General features: G+C 33.7%; 1 protein-coding gene across 3 annotated transcripts; it reads right to left on the reverse strand.

Moving 5' to 3' along the window:
* Nucleotides 1-278: 278 nt before the first annotated feature.
* On the reverse strand, nt 279-21,667 carry LOC145204492 (polycystin-2-like). 3 transcript variants are annotated; one of them, XM_080077067.1, is made up of 21 exons: nt 21,515-21,667; nt 20,508-20,609; nt 19,825-19,950; nt 19,008-19,121; nt 17,821-17,951; nt 17,298-17,432; nt 16,620-16,738; nt 15,242-15,317; nt 14,434-14,573; nt 13,813-13,924; nt 13,517-13,633; nt 12,776-12,963; nt 11,544-11,708; nt 10,596-10,716; nt 8,897-8,995; nt 8,144-8,277; nt 7,599-7,716; nt 4,962-5,176; nt 3,810-3,957; nt 2,516-2,651; nt 279-2,303 (listed from the first exon to the last, which is right to left on the reverse strand). In XM_080077067.1, exons 1-21 carry the CDS (start codon nt 21,576-21,578, stop codon nt 2,176-2,178), a joined length of 2,688 nt encoding a protein of 895 aa, XP_079933193.1. In that variant the 5' UTR covers nt 21,579-21,667; the 3' UTR covers nt 279-2,175. The 3 variants fall into 3 exon arrangements, with proteins under 3 accessions (XP_079933193.1, XP_079933192.1, XP_079933194.1); XM_080077066.1 differs by lacking the exon at nt 15,242-15,317 and adding an exon at nt 15,919-16,006; XM_080077068.1 differs by lacking the exons at nt 15,242-15,317; nt 21,515-21,667 and adding exons at nt 15,919-16,006; nt 20,809-20,894.
* Between the last annotated feature and the right edge of the window lie 672 nt (nt 21,668-22,339).

Raw genomic sequence — 22,339 nt, forward strand, 5'->3', positions numbered from 1 at the left:
TACTTTTGATTATTCAGTCACAAAGTTAGGTATTTTTAATCGAACGAAGAATATTTTCGTTAATGTAGCCTACGGCACAAAACATTATTCGAACTTGGTAATCAGCTTTAGTGGGAAACCACACCAAAAAGGCTCTTTTGAGCTAGGAAAATTTACAACCCTCACGAACTTAAATATGTTTTGCCTTCTGGTAGTATTAGCTTAACTTAATTATGTGGAGCCGTCAATGCATACTTTGCTATTTGCAGCCTATCCTGGTAAAAGAAAACACAACAAAATGCGTCACAAACAGGTTGTATTGACACCTAACTACAGAAGTACGTCGAGCATGGCACCGGTAAAGCACCACTTGTACAATAGAAAAAATATGTAAAAACTAATTTAGGGCTATCCGTGGGCAACGATAAAACAGTTAAATGCATGTTACTTTTTGCTCACAGGTTGTACAAGTTTGGATCATGTCAAGTTTCAAAACTTTAAAAATTAAGATTTTGCATTAATTTGGAGATTATTGTTTGCAATTTTGTTAAGCTTTTGCGAAATAGTTTTTAGATCAATGATTTTAATAAGGGAATTCGAAAACTTTGTAGTTAGCTTTGTCAAAAAACTAGGTCGCAAACAGTGTGAAAAAATAAGTGAACAACGAGATAGATTATCTGGAAATCTCATCTTCGGTCACACGTGCGAAAAAAACGAGTAAAATCTCCAAAAAACAAAAAGATAAAAACAAATAGGAGTGAAAGAACCAGATTACAACTGTTTTCCAAAATTGTGCAATAAAATTTTTGATTTCTATGGTTACCCTGCAATAGCTAGTTACTGGATAAAATCAGTAGTGGGATTCAGCACCGGTTCTATAGGACCGTCTCACGAAATTCTATAAAATCAGCGAACCGGTTAGCATTACTGGTTACTGTCAATGAACTTTTTGTATTAACAGAATCGCCTGAAAAATATGACTTTTGTGATAGAACCGGCTGACAAAAATTTGAATCCCACCACGGGATAAAAGGCAAGAAGTTGATGTTGTGAGTGATAGATGGGTAAAAACAATGCACCATATCTAAATAACTACTTCGGTGGAACGAGCATTCTTGGCTACAAAATTCGGAACAGGAAAAAAAGAAATTAAAAAAAACCGTGCGTTTAAAATTACAGACGAAGTAAGCCTGAAAAATAGGTTGGCTTAGAGTTAACATAAATAAGGACAATGTTTTTCAAGGCAATTGAAAGTTTCAAATAAGCTATGTTAGGATTTGTGTTGATTTTTTTTGTCTAAACTATAATGATATGCAGCTTAAAAATTCTTTTATATTTACGTAGAAACCAGATGAGTGCAGGGTTAAAAACCGGAAAAATGGCTACAACCACTAAAACAACAAGAAATACTGTTCTGACATAAAAACAACACCTACAACATACTCTAACACAGGACAATCATTGCAGCATGTCGACTCCATGAGTTTGGCATCATGAAGCAATGATATCGACTGGGTGATTTTAACACTAGCTGTACAATGTGCCGTGATTATGTGAATGAACTAGTGATCAATTGCAATGAAAGTGTGTGTAAACGAGTATAAGAAATGAACGAGTGTAACTTGACAGTTTCGTGAATAACTATAGTGCTAAGAGTGGTGAAAACGAAGGTTTCAGATAAAAGAAACACACAGTCACTTGAAATGTAGTTTCATGAACGTTTTAAGTCACTGCCCTACTAGCACGTTTTGCAATTAGCACCTATAAAGGGTGGATATGACAGGAACTGCTTTTAAATTTCATTTGGGGAGTGGTGGGTACTTCAACATTGTACTGTTATGTCACTTTGTAAACATACTTTCTTTCGTAAGTTGTTTAACACCAAAAATTAGCCATTGTCTAAATATTGGTGAATGTACATATCATCCCATCCCATTAAGAGTTTTGGGTTTAGTTATTTTGATGTTTAACATTGGAAAATAAAACAAATATTAAGAAAAGCGCACTTGTACCTGCTGTTCGGCAGAACCGCAGCCTCCTGTTCAGCTTCACAGGAACACAATAATAAATTACAGGAGCGGTAAGTAAAAAAGCGAAAATCACGTACGGGAAAATACGAATAGCTCATCCGGTGACAACGCTGTACGCTACTACGACCTGTACAGTACAGAGTGTGGTGTAGGGTTTTGGGTGAAATCACGCAGAACTGCTTCCGTGTGGTCCGCCAGGGAGCCGAGCGCGGGAACCTGAAACCGAGGCACGTGACCCGGTAATGGAACCACGTGACCCTGAGGATCCGGACGCCGTCGAAGCGATAGAACGGCCTACACAAAAAAATGGGGTTGCTCAGTACTTAGTGTTTTGCAACGCAAAAAATATAAAAAGTTTTGTACTCAAGACTTTCATGTTCTACCGTTTTAAACATTGTATTTTTTGGCCAAACGTATACATTAATCTCTTAACAAAGTATATTATGCGCTTTTTAATTGGTCGCTGGGCGTTAACATTTACAAACTAAACTAAATCGCATTTTTACCGGATGCTGGTCGGTTGACACGGCGACTCGATGATGACAAAGATGCGTCTGAATCCCATTGTTCCAATTCCTCCCGAACCAATCTTTCCATTTGTTCCCGTCTCAGCTCCTCGTCCGATCTTCCAAGTTTTTCATCCTGTGTTTGTTAAATTGGAATATTTTACAAATATATTCATTCAGAATAAATAAAGCGAATTAAGTAAACGATACAAATAGACTTTGGTTCTGGACAGATAGGGTGAAAAATTTGGTGATAAATTGAGCAGTAAACACAGCGAATTTTATCTTAAAGTCGCTGCCATGGCCCTTGAGTAAGATTTTAGGTAACGCTGTCAAAAAACGCATTATTTCTGTTTCGAACTGGTTTAATTGTCATTAATTGTAACCTTATCAAACACAAGAAATGCATTGTCTAAAAGAAAAAAAAATGAAGTACTAACCTCACGTGCTGCAAAAAAACATTGCCTTGGACTTGTTTGCCTGGCTTCTACTACTTGATTACTATGGTATAATCAACGTGGCCAAACGTTTTTTAACACTTAATACTCACTATCTATCCGCCTGTCAACTGTAACTCCAATGTTATGCTATGTTGAGACTCAAACCTTCCTTTATTTATTTAACATTCGGGATTCTAAGCTCTCTGCAACCGTTTCGCTTTAGCAGCCGAAAACACTCGTAAAAGTCTGTTTTCTGTTTGTATTTTCGCCTTGCTTCAATTAACGCTATTTTCGAGTTTGTGTTTTCTTTTTGTCTGACTTCTTTGACGTTTCCGGTCTCATCGTACTGTGTTGAAGTTTAGCTTTGGTTTCAGCCACCTCATTTTTCTGCAAGGAACTCACTAATTTGACCAAGTCGGCCAGATAACTGGATAACTCATAGCGCAAAAGAAAAATACAAATAAATTGTGCTTACATTTTGTCTTGTAATGTTTGTTAGAATGTGGATAAAGGCAAAATATATGAAATCGCGGTTTTGTTGTGGGTAGGTAACGGGAATAGTATTCAATTAACAGCATTAGAAAATTAGTTCCGTAAGCATCTGTTTAACATCTTATATAGGCACATTATGTTTCCAATAGCAAAGTTTCTGCGCAAACTAACTATATCTTTTTTTTAAAAAGAAAAAGCTGCAAATTCATGCATCGCCTAAACTGAAAATGGAACAATTTAAACAAAAATCATCTACTGAGGCACTGGTCTTTCACTTGATTTATCCTTCATGAAATTTAAAGCAAGCAATTTTTTCGTTTTTACTTAACTTAACTCATTAGGTATTAGGTCACGTTACTTACCTCAGTGATGCTGTCTAAAAGTTTTCCCATTGTTTCGCGGCGTTTCAGCTTTGCCCTTTCCATTGCTTCTAATTTGACAATCACCGCATCGATTTTGGAAACAATCGAACCGATACTGTGTTCCATTCTGTCCACGCGTCGGGTCAAACTGTTAAATAAACAAAAAGCTAAATTTTCTGGCACTCGTGAAAGGTTGGTGCACGAAAATGTATATTTATGGATAAATGATGGCAGCCTTCGTCCGAAAATCGCAAAATATAAAATGCATGAGGAAAATAGCAGTTGATGAACACAAGTTTAATACTGGGATCACCAGTTCGTTCGTTTATGCAGATCAGCGATAAAGACACAATCATTTATAAATCATAGTACGCCAGGCCTACTGAATGCGTTATACCGTTCCCATATGACAAGGCATATTTAAAAAACATTATGTTTAAAAAAATGAATAACACAAAACAGAAGAGGGAGATACTATACCTAACCGTTTTTTGTTTGAATAAAAACTGTCATTGATTAAGTGGAATGTAACAATGGTATGATTTTTTTATTTGCAACATTACTGTAAATATTACAAAATCATAGGCAGAAATAACATGTACAAAAATTATTATTAAAAAATATTAATTATTTGAACAAAAATAAGACGAATACCAATGTATAAAACCATAAATAAATATGTAATTATTTTCAAACCGAATTACTTCTGTTTTGAAGCCTAACAATAGTTTTCGACCCTTTCTCACAAAAACGTCCAGAGCGATATGGTTTGGAGCGAGTATCAACAAACTACTTCACTCAAATCTCAAGCACTCTTCACATTTTTTCCCTTATACCACTAAAACCGACTTTAGAAAAAGACCTAATACCACCACTATTCATACGGTCAGTGACGACAAATCCAAAATTGATCGAATATTGTGACGTACCTGTCGTATTGTGACGTCACAACTACATTTAGTAATAGCCAGTGGATAGTTACCCATTTGACATTTTGCAGGGGTAATTTACGTCATCACATTTAAATTTTGTGACGTCATATTTTATCATTTTTGAGGGAAATGGGGTAAAAACCCTGATCTAATTGCCTTTAGCGATCAACAATAATAAAAAGGTTAAGAACAAATGGGTTATAGTTAGAGGGTAACTTACACTTGAAAGTCATCTTTGGAAACCATGTTTTTCGAGCTCACTCGTCGTTCGTCATCGTCATCGTCTTCGTCATCGCTCTCATTGGCTGAATCGTTGCAGCTCACGTGACTCAGGGCACCCTTTGATCGGGCAGACGCAGGTCGACCGCTGGATGTCGCACCGGCGCTGTCGTTCTTGTCTCTTTCGATTTCGTCCAGCTCGTTGCTCAGCTCGGCCTAAAAGCAAAATGTGGATGAGTTTGTTTGTTTGCCCTGAATGGGATTTGAAACGATTGACGTTTTTCCTGGAAGAATATTGTTTTAGCTTGTGCGACAGAGGTTTCTAAATGAAAATGTAATTAGGGAAATTGTCGAATAAGGTTGGGAACCACTGGTTTAAAGTGTTTTTGTACTGTTTTTGTTAATAAAAATAGTACACAAAAAGGATGTAAAATAAAACATGTGGACAAAAAGTTCCAAGTAACATACCATAAAACAATGCCTTTAAACTATTTATTACCGCAAAATGACCACAAAACTAACGCTATTAACCTTTACAAAAGTCCTAAATCTAATTATTATTCCCGGTGTTTGAGCATAAGTGTTTGGTTTCCCCTTTTCTACCGACATGACCCACTATGACAAGTTTAAGCGCCTGAGTTTAGAAGTCGGCAGGGTGTGGTTTAGGTGAGGCGTAACCTCTACGCTTTGACGTGCTCTCTCGTTTTCAACCGTGGGTGAAACGCACAAAGGCATCGCGAAACCAAAATTAAACAAACTCGCTAGCACCAGGACTGACTACTGCCCTGCTGCGCCAAGTTAAACAATACGCGTTGCCTAAGTTATTGTTTGTTTTTCAAGTGTTTTGATTGTCTATTGCGGAGTATTATAAGTATAAATATAGTGGTGTGTTTATAATTCATGCTTTTTACAGTTTTAGCTATGGCATATCTTCTGAATTGAAACAATTATTATTATCTTGCTTAGAACTAATAGATTCACATCTAAAAAGCAGCCTTTTCAAAAACAGAACTGTCATAAATTTTGTACAAATAATGTTTTCAAAGAAAGTTATTTATAGCGCCATTGCGAATTTCATGAATGATTACAGCAATTTATAAAATGTTAGCATCAAAATGTATTGGCAATACCCAAGCCCTTCCTGTTTTCACCTTTTTAATACAACTGCAAAAAAACTATTTGTGGCTTAGTCGATACACCAGTAGAATAGAAATAGGGTGTGAAATCTTCTTTGGGCGAAAATTACTGAAATGAATACATTGTTCGATCCTTATTGTAGTTTTAGGTTTGCCTTCTTTAGAATTTGTTAACATTAACATGACACATACCTCAAATGCTGGTTCAAAATCAAGTTATACTTACTTAAATTCAACCCGAATTTTAATTGAAATTTTATATTTACGGTGATCTTGTAATATACCCAATCCTAATAACTTGATTCATGGGTGAACTAGATTAAAAGTTTTGGATTTTGTTTGGAAAAAAAACCTATTGTTATGATATGGGAAGTAAAGTAAAGTTTCTTTAGTAAGTTATTGCAGTGTTTTTTTATTATTTAAGTTAGAGTTCTTAGCACAAGAAATCAGTTTCAAAGTCTTAATTTGAAAGGTCATAACTTATGACAATTAGAAAAACTTATGCAACTTAAATATAAGAATAGAAAAAAAAACAGAGTAAAAACAACAATATTTATATATACTTTACGTAACCAGAATCTTTATTAGCGGAACAGTTAGTCCTCCCAAAGGCCGATAATACAAATATTTTGTAGTTGCTAACAATGCTTTTCAAATAAGCTTAATTCCTTCGCATAATTTTATTGTCGTTCTGATGAAAAGGTCTCTGTAGACATACCGCGAAAATAACATGGAATTTTCGGGCCTTAAAGAATTAATTATTTATTGATCTCACATGACTTATTAATGACCTACGTCACTACGGTAAGACTCGGATCCACTTGGGAGGGTGTTGGAACCCCCCAAGTTAATATATATTTCCGATAGGACCTTCTTAGTGGTATAAGGGTATGTATTTTAGGATATACTTGAAATTAATTCGCTTTCCTGCCTTTTATTCGCAATGTATATGCGCAGAGGAAAATAGGGAAAGATGTATATCGTCGAAGCTTACGTAGGGCATGACGCTTAAACCCATGTAGATTTATAATCTCTCCCACACCAGTTAATCGGGTTTGGACGAAAAAGTTGTATAGTAGGGCATGCGACCTTCAAAAAATGGCGCGTATTTTATTAACACCGTTGACGGGTAAACAGTTAATCGACCAACAACAAAATTTTTGGTTTCGTATATATTTTCGCATTTAGACATTTTTTTCGCATTTAATCGCTTTTTCGCTTGTTCATTTGTGAATATATTTACAATTTTGGTAAAGCAAAGTTGCTAAAATTTCTTGATCATAAACAACGCAAGGAACTACATTGCTTGTCAAGAGTTTGACAAGAATGGAATCAAAATATTATGATTATCAGGAGGTTTTAAATGTTTTCACTTGTGTATTGACAGTAAATATGTTGGGATATATGTGGTACGCGAAAACTTTACGAAACATCAAAACTGCGCTAGAAAAATTAAAAAAAAAACTTTTTGGAAACACTGCTGTAAATTATTCCACACAAACCTTTTGTTTCTCGAGGTCTGCTTGTAGTTTTCGTTGTTCGTTCTCGTTTAGCACCATATCGCCGTCCTGGTCATATTTCGCGAAAACCGCTTCGATCTCGGCATCGGGTATTCCCCGCCTGTAAACAATTTCAAGGCGTCCTGTTAAAATTTGGAAAACCAAATCATTACAACTTTTAAGAAACATCAGTATTTAGTATAATTGAAAAAACATGGAACAGGCGTTCATTATGAAGTCTTGTATTCTATTTTTTTGTATTAAGAAGCCATAAAGATTGTATTCTATATTTAGGCTGGTCACTTTATGTAAACAAATTATTTTTTGGGCAATACAATTTTTCACACTTGAACTAAAATAAAAATGACATTTGACCTCAAAAGTCTTTCCTGGCCAATAGATTCGTGAGTTCAAAAAAACATTGAAAAACAGACACTGTACTAGAACCAGATTAAACTTTAAGGCATTAAAATCCATTTTTTTGCCTATTTAACATCATTTCCTTATTCAAATAGAATAGCTGAAATATTAAATAAAGTGAATCTTACATTTTTAGGTCGAGTCTCCATTCCTCCCAGTCAAGCTGTCGATCTTGGTTTAAATCTGCTGAATGGATCGCATCTTGGATATCCCGAATTCGATCCTTCTTCAGTGAAAGCTTCTCCAATACTTTATTGTAACCCTAATACATGGTCAACATAGAATTAAATACACTTGCCGTATTTATGGTAAATGAAAATACATGGCGAGTTATGCGATGGTAGGTAATTGGTAGTTTAATTAAGGCATGTATGTTTCAAACAGAGTTGTAAGTGAGCGCAAGAGTATGTTGAAATAAAGTCCAAATTTGGCCCGAAAGTTAGGATTTACTAAGGAAATTTGGGACAGAAATGTGGCCTGGTATGAAGTCAGGCCCGAATTAAGCCCGTTTTATTTAAACTAAAGCCTGAACCCGGCCTGTGTCTGTCTGTTAAAGATGGTGTAAGGTACCACATACAAATACATGCAATAAGTAAAACACCAGGCGTACGTCATAGCAAACATAAAAAAGCTAACATTTCAGCATTAATGCATACGTTTGCTAGCGAATTATAAGGCCTAAAACGCAACCTGTGGTGGGATTCGAACCAACACAAGGCAGGTTGATAAAGCTTTTCGGATGTCAGAACATTACTGTCCATAAAAAACTGCTTGGTTATTACCCTTTTATTTTTGCATGAAAAAATGTATGACCGATTAGGGGTATGCAAAGTTGGACTTTATTTTACGGATCGAAATAAAGTCTTCTATTCGGTTCTTACCCGTTTGATGTAGTCGGAAATTTCGAATTCGCTTTTTTGCATCGAGATTTCAGCTTTAACTTCAGAGTATGTATCGTTGATGATAGCAAGGAACATGTTCTAAAAAAATATATCACTTTATACCAACAACGCTAAAAATAAAGTGTATTAAAAGGGGTAGTAATTTTGGGTGGAAAACTTAAATCAGACAATGAAAAAAATGTCCGTAAATGGAATAGGTTTTGTGGCTACACCAAATGCATTTAACAGTTTATTTAATACTGAACATTGTACACATGACTTATACCTTTAAAACGTCCAAAGACGCACAATTTAAACAGCTAAATATTCAGATACTAAATGTTTCAAGATAATTTGGGATGAGCTAGGAGTTCAGAAAGAGCTCAACTTATTTTGTTTTACGCATTCCCATAATATGTTTGTTTAATAATATTTAGTCACTTATTTCGTTGCCTAAAAGTTCAAATTTAACTTAAAATACACAAATGTGGTAAACAGTTCTAACACTTCAGCGAATTTCAAATTGAAGTTAACCGCATCAGTTTGACTTGAGTGAGCTAAGTCGAGAGCTCTTATGTATTGAATGAGGGCAATTTTCAATTGTTCATAAGCTGAGCTATAAGAGACTTTTCTATCAAACGCACGTGAAACAAAGTCAAGTACTTAACACCTTATATTCAGACTTGGACAACTAGATAATTCTAGTTGTCTAATTGGGTAAATTAGAGCAAAATGGCGGTAATTCTAGTTCTAATCTAATTCAGAATTATCGAGTCAGCTCTAATTCTAATTCTAATCTAATTCACAGTTTTCCCAAAATCGCTAGTTTGTCCAACGGCACTTTTAGGTATGTGATCTGAGCATGCATTTTGTTACAAAAGCGCACAAAACCATGCAATTAACAAGACCAAACTACATCACTGAAACACGTTTTTCAGTGAAATTTGGCACTCAGCTCCGTTCAAACACGTTTTAGATGCACCGAATCGTATTGTTTTAAACGTGCAAATCTACAAGTTCAAATTTGAAACAAACTAAAGTTGGTTTGCTTAAATCTAATTCTAGTTTGAATTCTAGTTTAATTTCTAGATTTTGAGAAAATTCTAATTCTAATTCTAATCTAATTTTCAAAAAAGGAGATGCTCTAATTTTAATTCTAATCTAATTTGAAATGCCGAAAAAAAATCTAGTTGTCCAAGTCTGCTTATATTGAAGGATTTTTGTACATTGATGATTTTTTCTGTTTAAGAAAACTAATTTCGTTTGCATTGGACCTCAAATTTTAATTTGACAACAGGTCATTACGCAATAAATGACAGTTACACAAAAAAGTGACAATTTCCATGGAAAAAAACTGGTTGACCCATTCTCAAAATGCCTGGTATTTTGTTTATAAACTAGGTTCGGTTGAATTTGGAAAACAACAATTTTAAAGTACAAACAATACACACTGTTTCGACCGATGGGGTTACATCAGTGCAAGATACTTCACAAGATATTGGCCGTTTAAGCTATAGCGTATATACTATAGTCTGGCTTCCTTACAGCACCCCAGTTTGTCGGTAGCAGTCGACTGAGAAGCCGCAATGAATCTGTTCTATACCACTTAAACCGCATTACACATAACAATTTTGTCACAGTTTCTAACAACATTTTTAGGGGCCAAAAAACAGTAAAGATGTCAACACTTGGAACTTACCAGCAGAACGAAGAAGACGAAGAAAACGTAAGTCATGAAGAAGATTGGACCGAGTACACGATGAGCCGCTTCTAGCTCATGGAAATCGAAATCACCAAGAATAATACGGAACTGGGTAAAACTGAAAAAACCATACAGCAATCCTTTAATAAACTTTCAATCGATAAACACGCTCTGTCATATAACCGACGCAGTTCAATGCAAAGTACAGGATTAGAGGTGCGGTAAGCTTGATCCATTAATTGGGGGGGAAACAAGTGTTTTACAATATCCGAAAATACATGAGAACATTGGGACAAAATATTACGTAGTTCGACAACACTGTAAGCGTTTGGATGAATGAATTAGGAGCAACAACAACAACGCAAGCTGTTGGGTTTTGTACGTATATATACATCCTTATTTTGGTCAAACACCGTTTACATAGGGTCAGATTATTGAACGTCAAGATTTATTTGAAACAGAAATTTGAAAATTTTTAAAACTTTTTTCCAGTTCGTCATAATTTTTTTATGAACCAAGCCTTGAATTACCAGGCAAAGTTATTTATTGACAAACTCGAAAAGTTTTCAAAAAATCGACTCTATTTTGTTATGCCCTTTTTTTATCGCTATTGTCAATCAATTTGATGCGATAAAATTAATTTTTTTAAATCACTTAAAACGTTGATATTATATTTTTTCAAATAAAATCCTTTCGTTTACTTCGCCACAGTACGGCAGGCCCATTGAAGGCTTTATACCGAATCAGTCAGTCACCAAGCATTCCCACATAGCAATGCGCAGACTAGAAAAAATCTACCCTTCAATGGGCCTGGCATACTGTGATTTATACATAAGTGTGCCCTGATCGCTGGTCTACATAGACGCTTCAGTGCCGATCCCAGTTTTGAATTTATGTTCATCTTAACGTTATTTACTTCTATAACATCAAAAAACTAATACCCACATGCTTTCAGAGAAGGTGCTGAAATCCTTAACCTGTGTTCCGAACACGAGATAGCCAAGTTGAGCATAGGCCAAGAATATGATGAAAAACATAATGGCGAATCCAGCGATGTCCTTGGAACATCGGGACAAGGTCGACTGGAGCTGCGTCATCGTTCGGTTGAAACTGAAAAGTGATTGGTAACCGGTTAGGGAGTTCCCACGTAAATACTAGTGAAATATGATTTGAAATTTTATGAAAGGTTTGTAGTTTTTGATTTTGTGTTTTTCTAAGTTTAAATAGGAAAATAACGACCCAAATGGACATAAAAATCGTTCTATTGTCTTTCTGCGACGCTTGTTTCGCACCTTTTTATTAATCTTTTTTGTGACTCAAGTGGTTATAAACGGGTGTAACTGATGTGGCCCTTTGTATCACTGATGATGGCATGAGCATTTGTCAAAACGTTTGAACAATAAATGCCCCCTTTTACGTCTATTTGGGCGGTACATTTTCCTTATAAAACTTATGAACAGATTTGTTTCACCAGGCGAAATAAACTCAATTCTACTAATAATGTTACAAAACAAAGGACATTTTTGGTAACATTTTAGGAAAATCACCACACACAGCGGGTAGAAATGCCAAAGGATCATTATTTGTCACTTATTGCTTCAAAACTACAGCTGTTTATAGATGGCTCAAAATAAACAAAAAGGCTAAAAATGGCTAAAATACAAAAATAAGTGATAAGTGAGCCCAAAACTGTTTAGCATTATTTTAATCTAATCAACGAAACAACTAGTTTATGTGGATGCATACTTAAATGATAAGTGGAACCAATTTCGACGTAATTTTGAGATTAACTGGTTTGTGATTTCTATTTTTTGCACACTTGGTTGCATGCAATGATAACTTCCAGGTGTTAGTTCAACAATAATTTACAATACTTGTCGGAAAAATACCATGTTTTGAAGAATGTCTTCAAGATAATATTTACTAAAAAAAACATCTTCTGAAAAATGATTTTGAATATTTTAAAACATCCTATTTTTTTTAAATACTGCAGATACACCAAACACTGTAATTTAAAACAATAAATTGCATTGTTTCCATGCCTAAGAATCAAAAGTTGTTCATTTTGAACACATTTTGTTTGACTGTTTACTTATTCTGTGCATATTTTGAATAATGAATACATAAATAGCATAAATATCCACTGTAATAGAGATTCAAATGAAAAACAAATTTACCTGATGTATTTGAAGATCTTAATCCATGCAAAAAAGACAACAACGGCCACCATATCATTGTACTGCATCTGCCAGTATGCGAGAAACTCAAAGTCAGGGTAGACAAGTGGATTTACGAGCAGTAACTCTAAAAGTTCGTCCACTTTTACTGTCCGATACACATTGAATGCCATTGCGGTTAATGAGAGCTGGAAAAAGCAAGAAATTAGAAAAAAGCCATTTGATAACACAAAGAGATTTAGTGGTTTAAGTTAAATTAAGGTCAGTCAACCTCGGTTAAACAGATTTACTTAATCTGGATCTTCACCTAATTCAGACAAAACACGAGGTACAAACGACTTGTAATGTGGCAAGACTTAAACCAATCAACATCAGTTATAAAGAAATTCGCCCAATTGGACAATATTTTGAGTCCAAACGGGCCCGGATTAACTGAGATTTACTGCACTACAAAAGCATTGTTTGTTTGTTTCATCTTGATTTGGCGTAAATAGTTCATCATTTATAATTCATCATAACAGTCCACACACTCTATTAAACAGTGGTTCTAAACTTGCAATTGAGTTTATACCACTTTTTTATTGGTAATACATTGAAGTGTATCTCAAAATATGAAACTAAAACAAAATTGACAGCCTTTTTGTCACATTCAGTTAAGAAACATTCTAAATCATAATTCACAAAAATAAAGAAATCAACACATTGGAAATAGTAACAGAGGAACAAATGAAAACCGCTTACCAGAATAATGATGACATCCAGACAATTCCAAACACCTTTGAAGTATGAACATTTGTGTTTCTTGATCTCTAGAATCTCCTCAATAATGTAGTAGAAGATGAAAAGCATGTAGAGGATCTATACCCAAACAAAATAATGGAAATTGAAAATTCATACAGACAACACATAGATTTGTGTAAATCTGTTTTTAACTTGTTATGTTTAGGTGTTGGGGCTGAATTATGATAAATCTTGTATTTAGGTAACAGCTCAACCAAGCAGACTACTTGCATAATTGGCAAATAACTAAAAATTACCTCACAAGCCATTAGAAAGTAATCATATGTTGTGACATATCGAATTAATTTGACGGTTCGGAATTTCCACGATGGAACAGCGCCCCCTGTTGGTGGAAATTCAACCACAAGTCTGCATAAAAATAGAAAAAAACGAAATCTGACTTTGAAGTTTTCGAAACATTCATTTTGAAGTGGAAAACATCAATTACAAATTAAATCAAACAAAAAGGGCTTTTTGAAAACACTTGTTTAAGGAAAAACATTTATAAATTATATTGTCTGTAGCAAATTAATGACAAATTTCTTTGAATTTCTTTTCCAAGAATTAAACATATCTTTTAAAATCGTTAGCTACCACATAAAGTATAATCCATAATGTACTAAATGATAGAAACATGAAATAAGCGAACAAAAAATATTTTTATAGCAAATCTGTAAAAATATTTAATCTTATTTGAACACTAACAAAATGGACAGTAGTCTACTAAACATGTCAACATTTAAGAATATGTTCAATTAACAGCGCCTTTAAGTTAATATCAATTAATTTCTTAAACAACTATCACCACACAAAGTTGACAAATGATAAATAGATAAGACGCCTTTGTGTTTGTGCACGACAGTGGTGTTTGATCATACCTCACGACACAGAATAAGTTGATGTTGGCATTGTAGACTGTAAAGTCAACGAACACGACCCTAGTTCCGCGTTCCAACCATAAATTTGCCTTCAAACTTGATATCATTGGATAAGACTTTGCTTTGGTGTTGTCCAAGTCCTGATGTAGATATTTAAGTTGTTGCAAATAATACTGATAATTTGTTCATACTGTTCATTTTATCCAAAGTTTACAAATTTGTTTATTGATTCTTAAGGTAATATGGTACCTTTGAAAATTTATTTTGGTTCAAAAATCGCTATTTATTATTTTAAAACATATATATCAAAAATCTACCAGTTCAACACATTATTATTTTTGAGCTGTTTTTATTTATTTTCTAATCCTAAAATAAGCTTCAATTAAAATGTTAGCTCGGTATGATGTTAATTTCAAACTGAATGATTTGTTTTAATGCATGAGATGATTTGAAAGAAATAATCACTCATGCATATGGATTATGGAAAATGTTAAAAAGCTATGCAACATGCAATGTAACCTTGATTAAACAATAATTTAAAAAAAAAAAAGTCAGCAATAAAATGGAAATTGGTTAGAAAATCATTTTTTTTCAGAAAAATGTTCGTGCCACAATGCCAGATTAAATACACTACTATTATGTTTTAATGCATTTTGTAGAAAAACCACTAAAATTAAAAGATTTTAATGATTTTTATTGATTTATAAATATTAAATGACTTTAAAGCCTAACTTTCTACATAAAATTTGCAATTAAGCATGTTATTTTGGAATTAGTTTGGTAATTTTGCACCCCATACTTTTCATACCTGATAGTAGCCACCACCTGGGTATGTGGCTAAATAACCCCAGTATGATTGAATTGTTTCGTTCGGGTAAACCCAACTAAAATATCAACAACGCACAAAAACATAACAAATCTGAACATAAAAAATTGGCTCCAATATTACAGTCAGTTGAAAACGAATTTTATAATGCTAAAATTTTAACCAACTTTATCAAGAAACAGACAAGTAAATATGTTTAAGAAAAAACATTAACTTTTGACAAGGATTTTGTCATTTTTTTAAACATTTATCTTTTTAAATCAGTGATTCTCAAATTGTTTAAGTGATTTTTAAGTGTGCAGCAAAATATTTCCTATTTTAAAGTGCAAACATTCCCTTGTCTTTTAAGACTTTATGCGAAATACTAATGTGCATCACAACATTTCAAAGTTCATATTTTTGTTATTGGTAATGAAAAAGCATCTTTACCCACCACAATAAAGTTGAAAATAAATTTCTTTAAACAATTTTTGCTATGTTTACCTCTGTTTTCACTGTTTCAAAATGGTTGTCAAAATGTCATATTTTTCATTAAAAACTTGTCTGTATCTCGTTATAGTTTTCAAATCAATAAACTTTCCATGTGCCAAAAATGCATTAAAAAAAATTTGGGGAAACAAACTGACTGGAATTTTGGTAAAGCCTTTTTCGATTGCTACCTGGTAATACCCTCCACCAGAATAAGTGTAATCAAGCTGACCCCAGTGGCTGGAACCATCAAGATCATCCTCAGTCGAATAAACCCAGCTAATTTACACACAACATATGAAAATTAATTACATAAATAGAATCAACTCCAAGATGTGCTGATTGTGGAAAAAATAACTTATGTGTGTGGCAAGAAAATAACTAAAAATCATGACCAACATGCTGACTATTAAACACATATGGACATAATGATTTACATTTACAGATGCCTGGACAAAAGTGTATTTCAAACACTTGATTCTGATTTTTTAACTTGAATAGCAATGATTCAGCTCTTGGAATTGGGAATAAAACATACTGTTTGTAGTGCAATGTAAAAAAGGAATGATTTTATATGCTAACACAAACGCCTTAGAAGGCTTGAGAATTTTCGGTCAATTAAAATATCAAGGTTATCAAATCAATCACTAAATCATCTAAATCTTTAATGTGTAACATAACATAGTTTATTTAAATTTGCAAACATAAAAAAGTTGAAACATTATAAAATTTACAACATAAAACTTTGACATGTAATGACAAAATTAAAAATAAATGGCCGCAATATACATTTTCAAGTGAAACGTGCAAAACTTAACATTTACAAACCATAACTATGAAAAGAATCCTTATTCAAACCCAACAAGTGATAAAATTTATAATAAATTCTTACGCAGTTCCATTTTCAGGGCCAAATGGATTCTTATCCTCCTTGGCTGTGGAGTAAGAATCATAGCATGATTGAATTTCATCCTGAAAGTCCGGATGTACTTCACATGAACCGTTTCGAACCTAAATCAAATCACGCCCGTGAAATGGGCGGGGTTTAAATGTAAATCATCTATTACTCCATATGTTTCTTTCCAGCTAATGTTAGGTTTGATTTCACATGATTGAGCCATATAAAATGTTTGTCAAAAATTTTTTTTGGACAAAAGAATTCAGTAATTGTCATAAGTTTAGTAACTTGACCTTGCTGAAAAAAATAAAAAGTGATGCATTTAATACAGTGGTTCCCAACCATTATCAACAAATTTCCCACTTAACAATTCAAAACATTCTCATTTCTCCCCAATAGACTACATAGTAGATACTAAACCACACAAAGATCATTTAAAATCGGGTATTTTATCAACTTCACAGGTTTTATTCCCAGAGCTGAAGTGTCTATTTACAAATCACATGTACAAATTAAAAGTAATTCCTCCCCGGTTGGGAACCATTGATTTAACTTTTTAGTACAAAATAGAGTATAACCATTAAAACTACACATTTCTGCTAAGTTATTGAAATTTGCTCAGTTGGAATGTTTACAAAACAGGAATTAAAAAAAGAAAAAAGTGCACCACACCTTGAGCTGTCTGACACGCGGGACGCCAAGCAATTTGTTTTCGTAGTAGATGTATCCAAGTTCTTCGTCCGAGACATTCTTGTCATTATACCATGTTTCCCAGTATAAACCATCCATAAGTGGACCCTCCGCGAACTATTGGTATACATGTGTTAATGTCACACAAAATGAGTGTTAAATTTTCATGTTATGTTTTCGATTTTTTGGCATGTACATATTTTTGTCATGCATAATTTTTCTGTGAATGGAAATACAAAACAAGTATGTGCTTAAAAAGTAGCTAGATTAATACATTGCTGCAAATGAGCTAGAACTAAGTGAAAAAATATTTTGGAAATTTTTTAGCAATAACTGTTGCCATTATTAGTCCAATACTAATACTACAGAAAAAAACTGAGCCTTAACAAAAGTCAAAATTTAGAAATAAAATTTTAAATTTTCAAAATATAACTTATTGTCATTGTTATGTCCACAAATGTGAATCCGTTGAATTTTAGCATGACTTTAATTTCATGAAACTTACTCTCCAGAAGTCATGCATTGTTGTGATCCCTTTAAAAGTGTTTTTTGTGTCCGGAAACGGAGCATCCAGAAATAGTTCCTGCATCACCTTCGTGTAATAAAAGTGCTTCGAACTCGTCATTCCAAATGTCACTGGAAAAATATTAAAAATTAATCGATTTTCTGAATATATTTTTCTACCAATTTATGGTTTAGTGAAGTTCCAAGACGTCTTCAAAATAGGGATCACTTATCAATATTAATGCCACATATTATTCCAGGTCATTAAAAATTTATTGTCATGATCCAATAATAACACACATTATCTCTAATTGAAGTTTTGGCTTCTAGAAAGAAAATGTGATCAACAAAAAGGGGTACTGGCTATTACTACGTTACCATTTCAAATACATTTACTTGATAATAATTACAATGAATGTCATGTTTGCCAACATATTTTGTACCATAAACAGCCACCAACTCCTAAATATGGTTTTTATGTGAGAAGTAAAATAATAACTAGGCACAATGTCATGTTTTAAAAACTGCACAACTTTATATACTTCAGACATTGTTTTTAATTAATTTAAGAGAGCTTAAGGGAGTAACAGGGTGAGTGCCAGTGCCAATAGGTCAATCACAGCCATTGCAGCACATAACACAATACAATAACATGTTATACAAACTCTCAACAATATATGCATTTCGCACTTAAAATAAAATTCATGTAAGTTTCATATAATTTCATGTAAGTATGTCCCATTCATATAAGTAACTGGGTAACCGGTGAGCTCAAAAACCAAATAGAGCGATATAAAACATCCAATTGTCGTTTCTGTATTTTTTCTAAAGACTTTCAGTTTGATTGTTTACTGTATACCGGAACACAAGCAGATAAATTTTTTTCCAAATTTTTGGGTGGTGAAGTGTTGCAATTTTGAAAAAAAATTGTTATGGATTGTATTGTATGCTTGTAAAAGTTTGTTTTATAGCTTTCTGTTGCATGAACACACAGTGAGTAAAACATATTAAAGGAACAAAAAATTACCTAAATACCACACAATGAATAATTTGCAGAATATTGTTACAAATACCCCAAAAAATAATTTGTTTCGTTTTTTTTCTAGACACCATTTTCGAAGTGATCATGTTCATTAACGAAAATAAGGCCAAAAAATATGAAACATAACCTAAGTCCTGTGAACTTACATATGCACAATGTGATGATGAAAAAAGCATAAATAATCAGTTCACGTATGGTTGTTCTTATGTACAGCTCGCGATCTTGGTGGGTGTCCTCGGTTTGTCTGGTGCCCCATAAACCTGCGTGAAAAAACATGTCATAAATGCTTTGTTAATAATCAACCATTGTTTTTCGTGCTCATCAAATCATGTACGCAATCATTAACTCAAGATAAAAGCATATGTCAATGGTTATATCGCGCAAAAATTATCAGCTTTTGACAATTGAATTGTTTAAATTGCCTGAGGGTGATTGGCGACCAGTATGTAGCTGGTATTGATAGGAAGCCATGGCGGGCAATGGTTTTTAAGGATATCATATTGACAAGTGGGTAACTGAAGCGCTCTCATAAGTGTCAACACAATGGAAAGCACACGATTGGCAAACAAAAGACTTTTCACTGGAGGTGACAAAACAGGTGTAGTCTGGCACATCACATCAAACTAAGTGATATAATAGCAGCCCGCCACTGTTTGTCGCCCACCTCGCATAAAACCGTATGTATATTGCCATTACAATATATTTAAAATCACATACTTTGCTTTAAAGGCCATGAAATTGGGTAAATTTTATAAACAAAACGTTACCATGATTTATAAAAATATTAAGACTTTTTTTTCAATACTTGCAAAAGAATAATTTAAGTTAAGCAAATAAAAGTAAAGCCAATTAATTCAGTGAATTTTTTGATACAAATGTGACACTAGATTCAAAAAAAATAAAAAATTATATAATTTTTTTAATACACGCAGCAGACTAATAATTTAGTTGGGTAGTACTAACCTCTCAGGCCACCCTTAAAAGAAGCCCAAATCCCTTTACTTCTATGTTCATTGTCATCATCATCGTCATGACCCCTTCTGCCATGGTTTACATAAACATCACTGGATGTATCAACATCGTCATAGTCTGCACAACAGAAAGCATATTTATTTACAAAACACAACCTAAATAAGACAGTTTCATGAACTTGGGTAGAGGTTATAACACAACATTTTGGGGCATGCCTTAGAACAGGGGCCAAAATTTTATCAACATAATAATGGCCTAATTTTATACACAATTAAATAAATGATGTGGCAGAAATATGCAAATGCTAGAGTAATTAGGGGTTGAAGTATGGGCTCTTAAAAACAGGGGTTGTTAGTTACTTGATTTTAGAAAAGGCATGTTTTTTAACATTGAATAACTTTAAAGTAGAGCTTGTTTGATTGGATTAAGGACCATGACAGTCCATCAGGCTAGACTTTAGATACCACTGCCTTAGCACAAAGATTGTCCAAGCCTTTTGGTTTGATATGAACTTAGTTAAGCATGATATATAACTAGTAATATATTTGCTCCACGGTAGCCCTACAGGGTTTATTAAATCCTGGATAGTATAGTGATGCACAACAATAAGTTTTACTATTGTTTTGGTGGACAAAGGCTTCTCTAAACACCAATGTTTTGTCAGTAAAACTCACCATACAGTCCATCGGAGATTGTATTGACTGCGCCAGGTTGGTTATCGAAAGCATCATTATCCCAGGCTGTCCGAGAATCCGCACTGCCTGGACGAGGCTTTCCTAAAAATCAAAACAGTGATTTACAAAAAGTGTTCACGGCATAAAACTGTTGCATAAAAAAATAACACTTTGCATGCTCAATATTGCGTCAATGTTTAAATTAGAGATTCTGCTATTGCCAGTATTTACTAATTTGACACTTTTTGAGCCTTGGATTTTAGCAAAACCATTTAAGTAAATATACCACCAACATTTTTACCTGAAGCCATCGCTGCTTTGAATTTAGTTGCAATAGTGTAAAAGTCAGCTTTGATAATAACTTTCAAGCTAAAAACCTGAGTAAAAACAACTCCTCATTACTGTGACTTTATTATTTCATAATAATGCAGCAACAATATAAATGATATCCATGAACTATTCATGAATCAGTTCCTCTTTTCCTATTGAATATACTGTGCTCTTAATAAGCCTGTGTTACTGCCATTTGGTAAAAAAAGAACCTTGTAACATAGGATTGTTTAAACATCTAAACCAGTACTTAAACTTAACCTAATCTATGCTGGCTAAACTTGTAAACAAGCAACCTGCAATTTAACTTAACTCTCAACTACATAACATAACTCCACTTCACACAAAATTGACTATTAACATCAGATATTTTGTTGAGCAAGACTTCCGCTGCAGGTGTAAGCTGTGGAATTAACTTCTTCTGGCAAGATCTAGTGCTGAACATTCACATGTGTTAAATGAATTATTGATGTCATATCGCTTTCATGGGCTGGGAAGATAGAATTAGCTTAAATAAAACCACATTCATGATAAACAGATCAGGTGTTGGTGTTAGGTTCTTCCAAACAACATTTTCCGAATTTTTTTGTTTAGTTTTTGCAGTAGGTATGACCCAAAAGTGAAATATTATGTACGTTTTTGGTTTTACTATGCAAAGACTTTAGAAATAAACTTACCTATGTGGTCAAGTTCATAATCTTCGTCTTTGTTGTTGATGGGACTAACTCTTCTAATTGACATGTTTTGTCAGATAAAGTTCATTCTGATATAAATTATAGGCCTTTTTAAATAACTCGTACACCTATCTCAAATATATGATTAAATTAAATATTGTTTGCAAGTGACAGACACACAAACATCTTTGAAAAGGTACTACTGTGTGAAAGTTTTTACAAACTCCATTCCAGTGCAAACAAACAATAAAAAACCTCAGTTTATTTGACACACAAGTTAGAAGTTTGGACGCTTTTTGATGTCGTCGTCTTCGTCATTTCGCCTCACAACTACGACGGGTTTGTTTGTTTATTTTAAATCTTTTGCGCTAGCTAGCGGTTAAAAACAAAACGGTTTTTAGACGCAATCATGACTAAAAATGTAGCAAACTGATATTTGCATAGGTAATGTTTATTGCGCCGTACGTAGGTTTTTTTTAACGATGTATGCTGTTTATTCATTAAAACGTAAGTATATGACTAGGTTGGCATTGAATATTTACAAATGGATTTGTGCTAGGGTACCCCCGTATGATTGTATGAGATTCTGCGGCCCATGATAGTCAACTGTAATCTACCTCCTAGCACAGTGGTTCGCACTTTTTTCATTTCATTTTTAAAGTATTTTTAATTCTCCATCATGACTGAATTATTGCATCATAAGCATTTTATATGGCTTCATCTCAGTAACTTGGAGTATTGCAGCATAAGTGGTTTTCCGAGAGTTTTGATGGCAGAGTATAGCCATAGCCAAGTACAGCCTCACTCAACCACGTTATACAGTAAAAT

The sequence above is a fragment of the Phallusia mammillata genome, chromosome 8 (assembly GCF_965637545.1).
Source record: "Phallusia mammillata chromosome 8, kaPhaMamm4.hap1.1, whole genome shotgun sequence".
NCBI classification, from domain to species: domain Eukaryota; kingdom Metazoa; phylum Chordata; class Ascidiacea; order Phlebobranchia; family Ascidiidae; genus Phallusia; species Phallusia mammillata.

Bases quoted from the DNA above. Each gene is read 5' to 3' on its own strand.
- LOC145204492 (XM_080077066.1), bottom strand. From the start codon at position 21,578: ATGTCAATTAGAAGAGTTAGTCCCATCAACAACAAAGACGAAGATTAT. The intron at 17,952-19,007 runs GTAAGTTCACAG...ATATTTTTCCAG, and splicing joins CATCATCACATTGTGCATAT to TGACATTTGGAATGACGAGT. The intron at 2,652-3,809 runs GTAAGTAACGTG...TAACAAACACAG, and splicing joins TTTTAGACAGCATCACTGAG to GATGAAAAACTTGGAAGATC.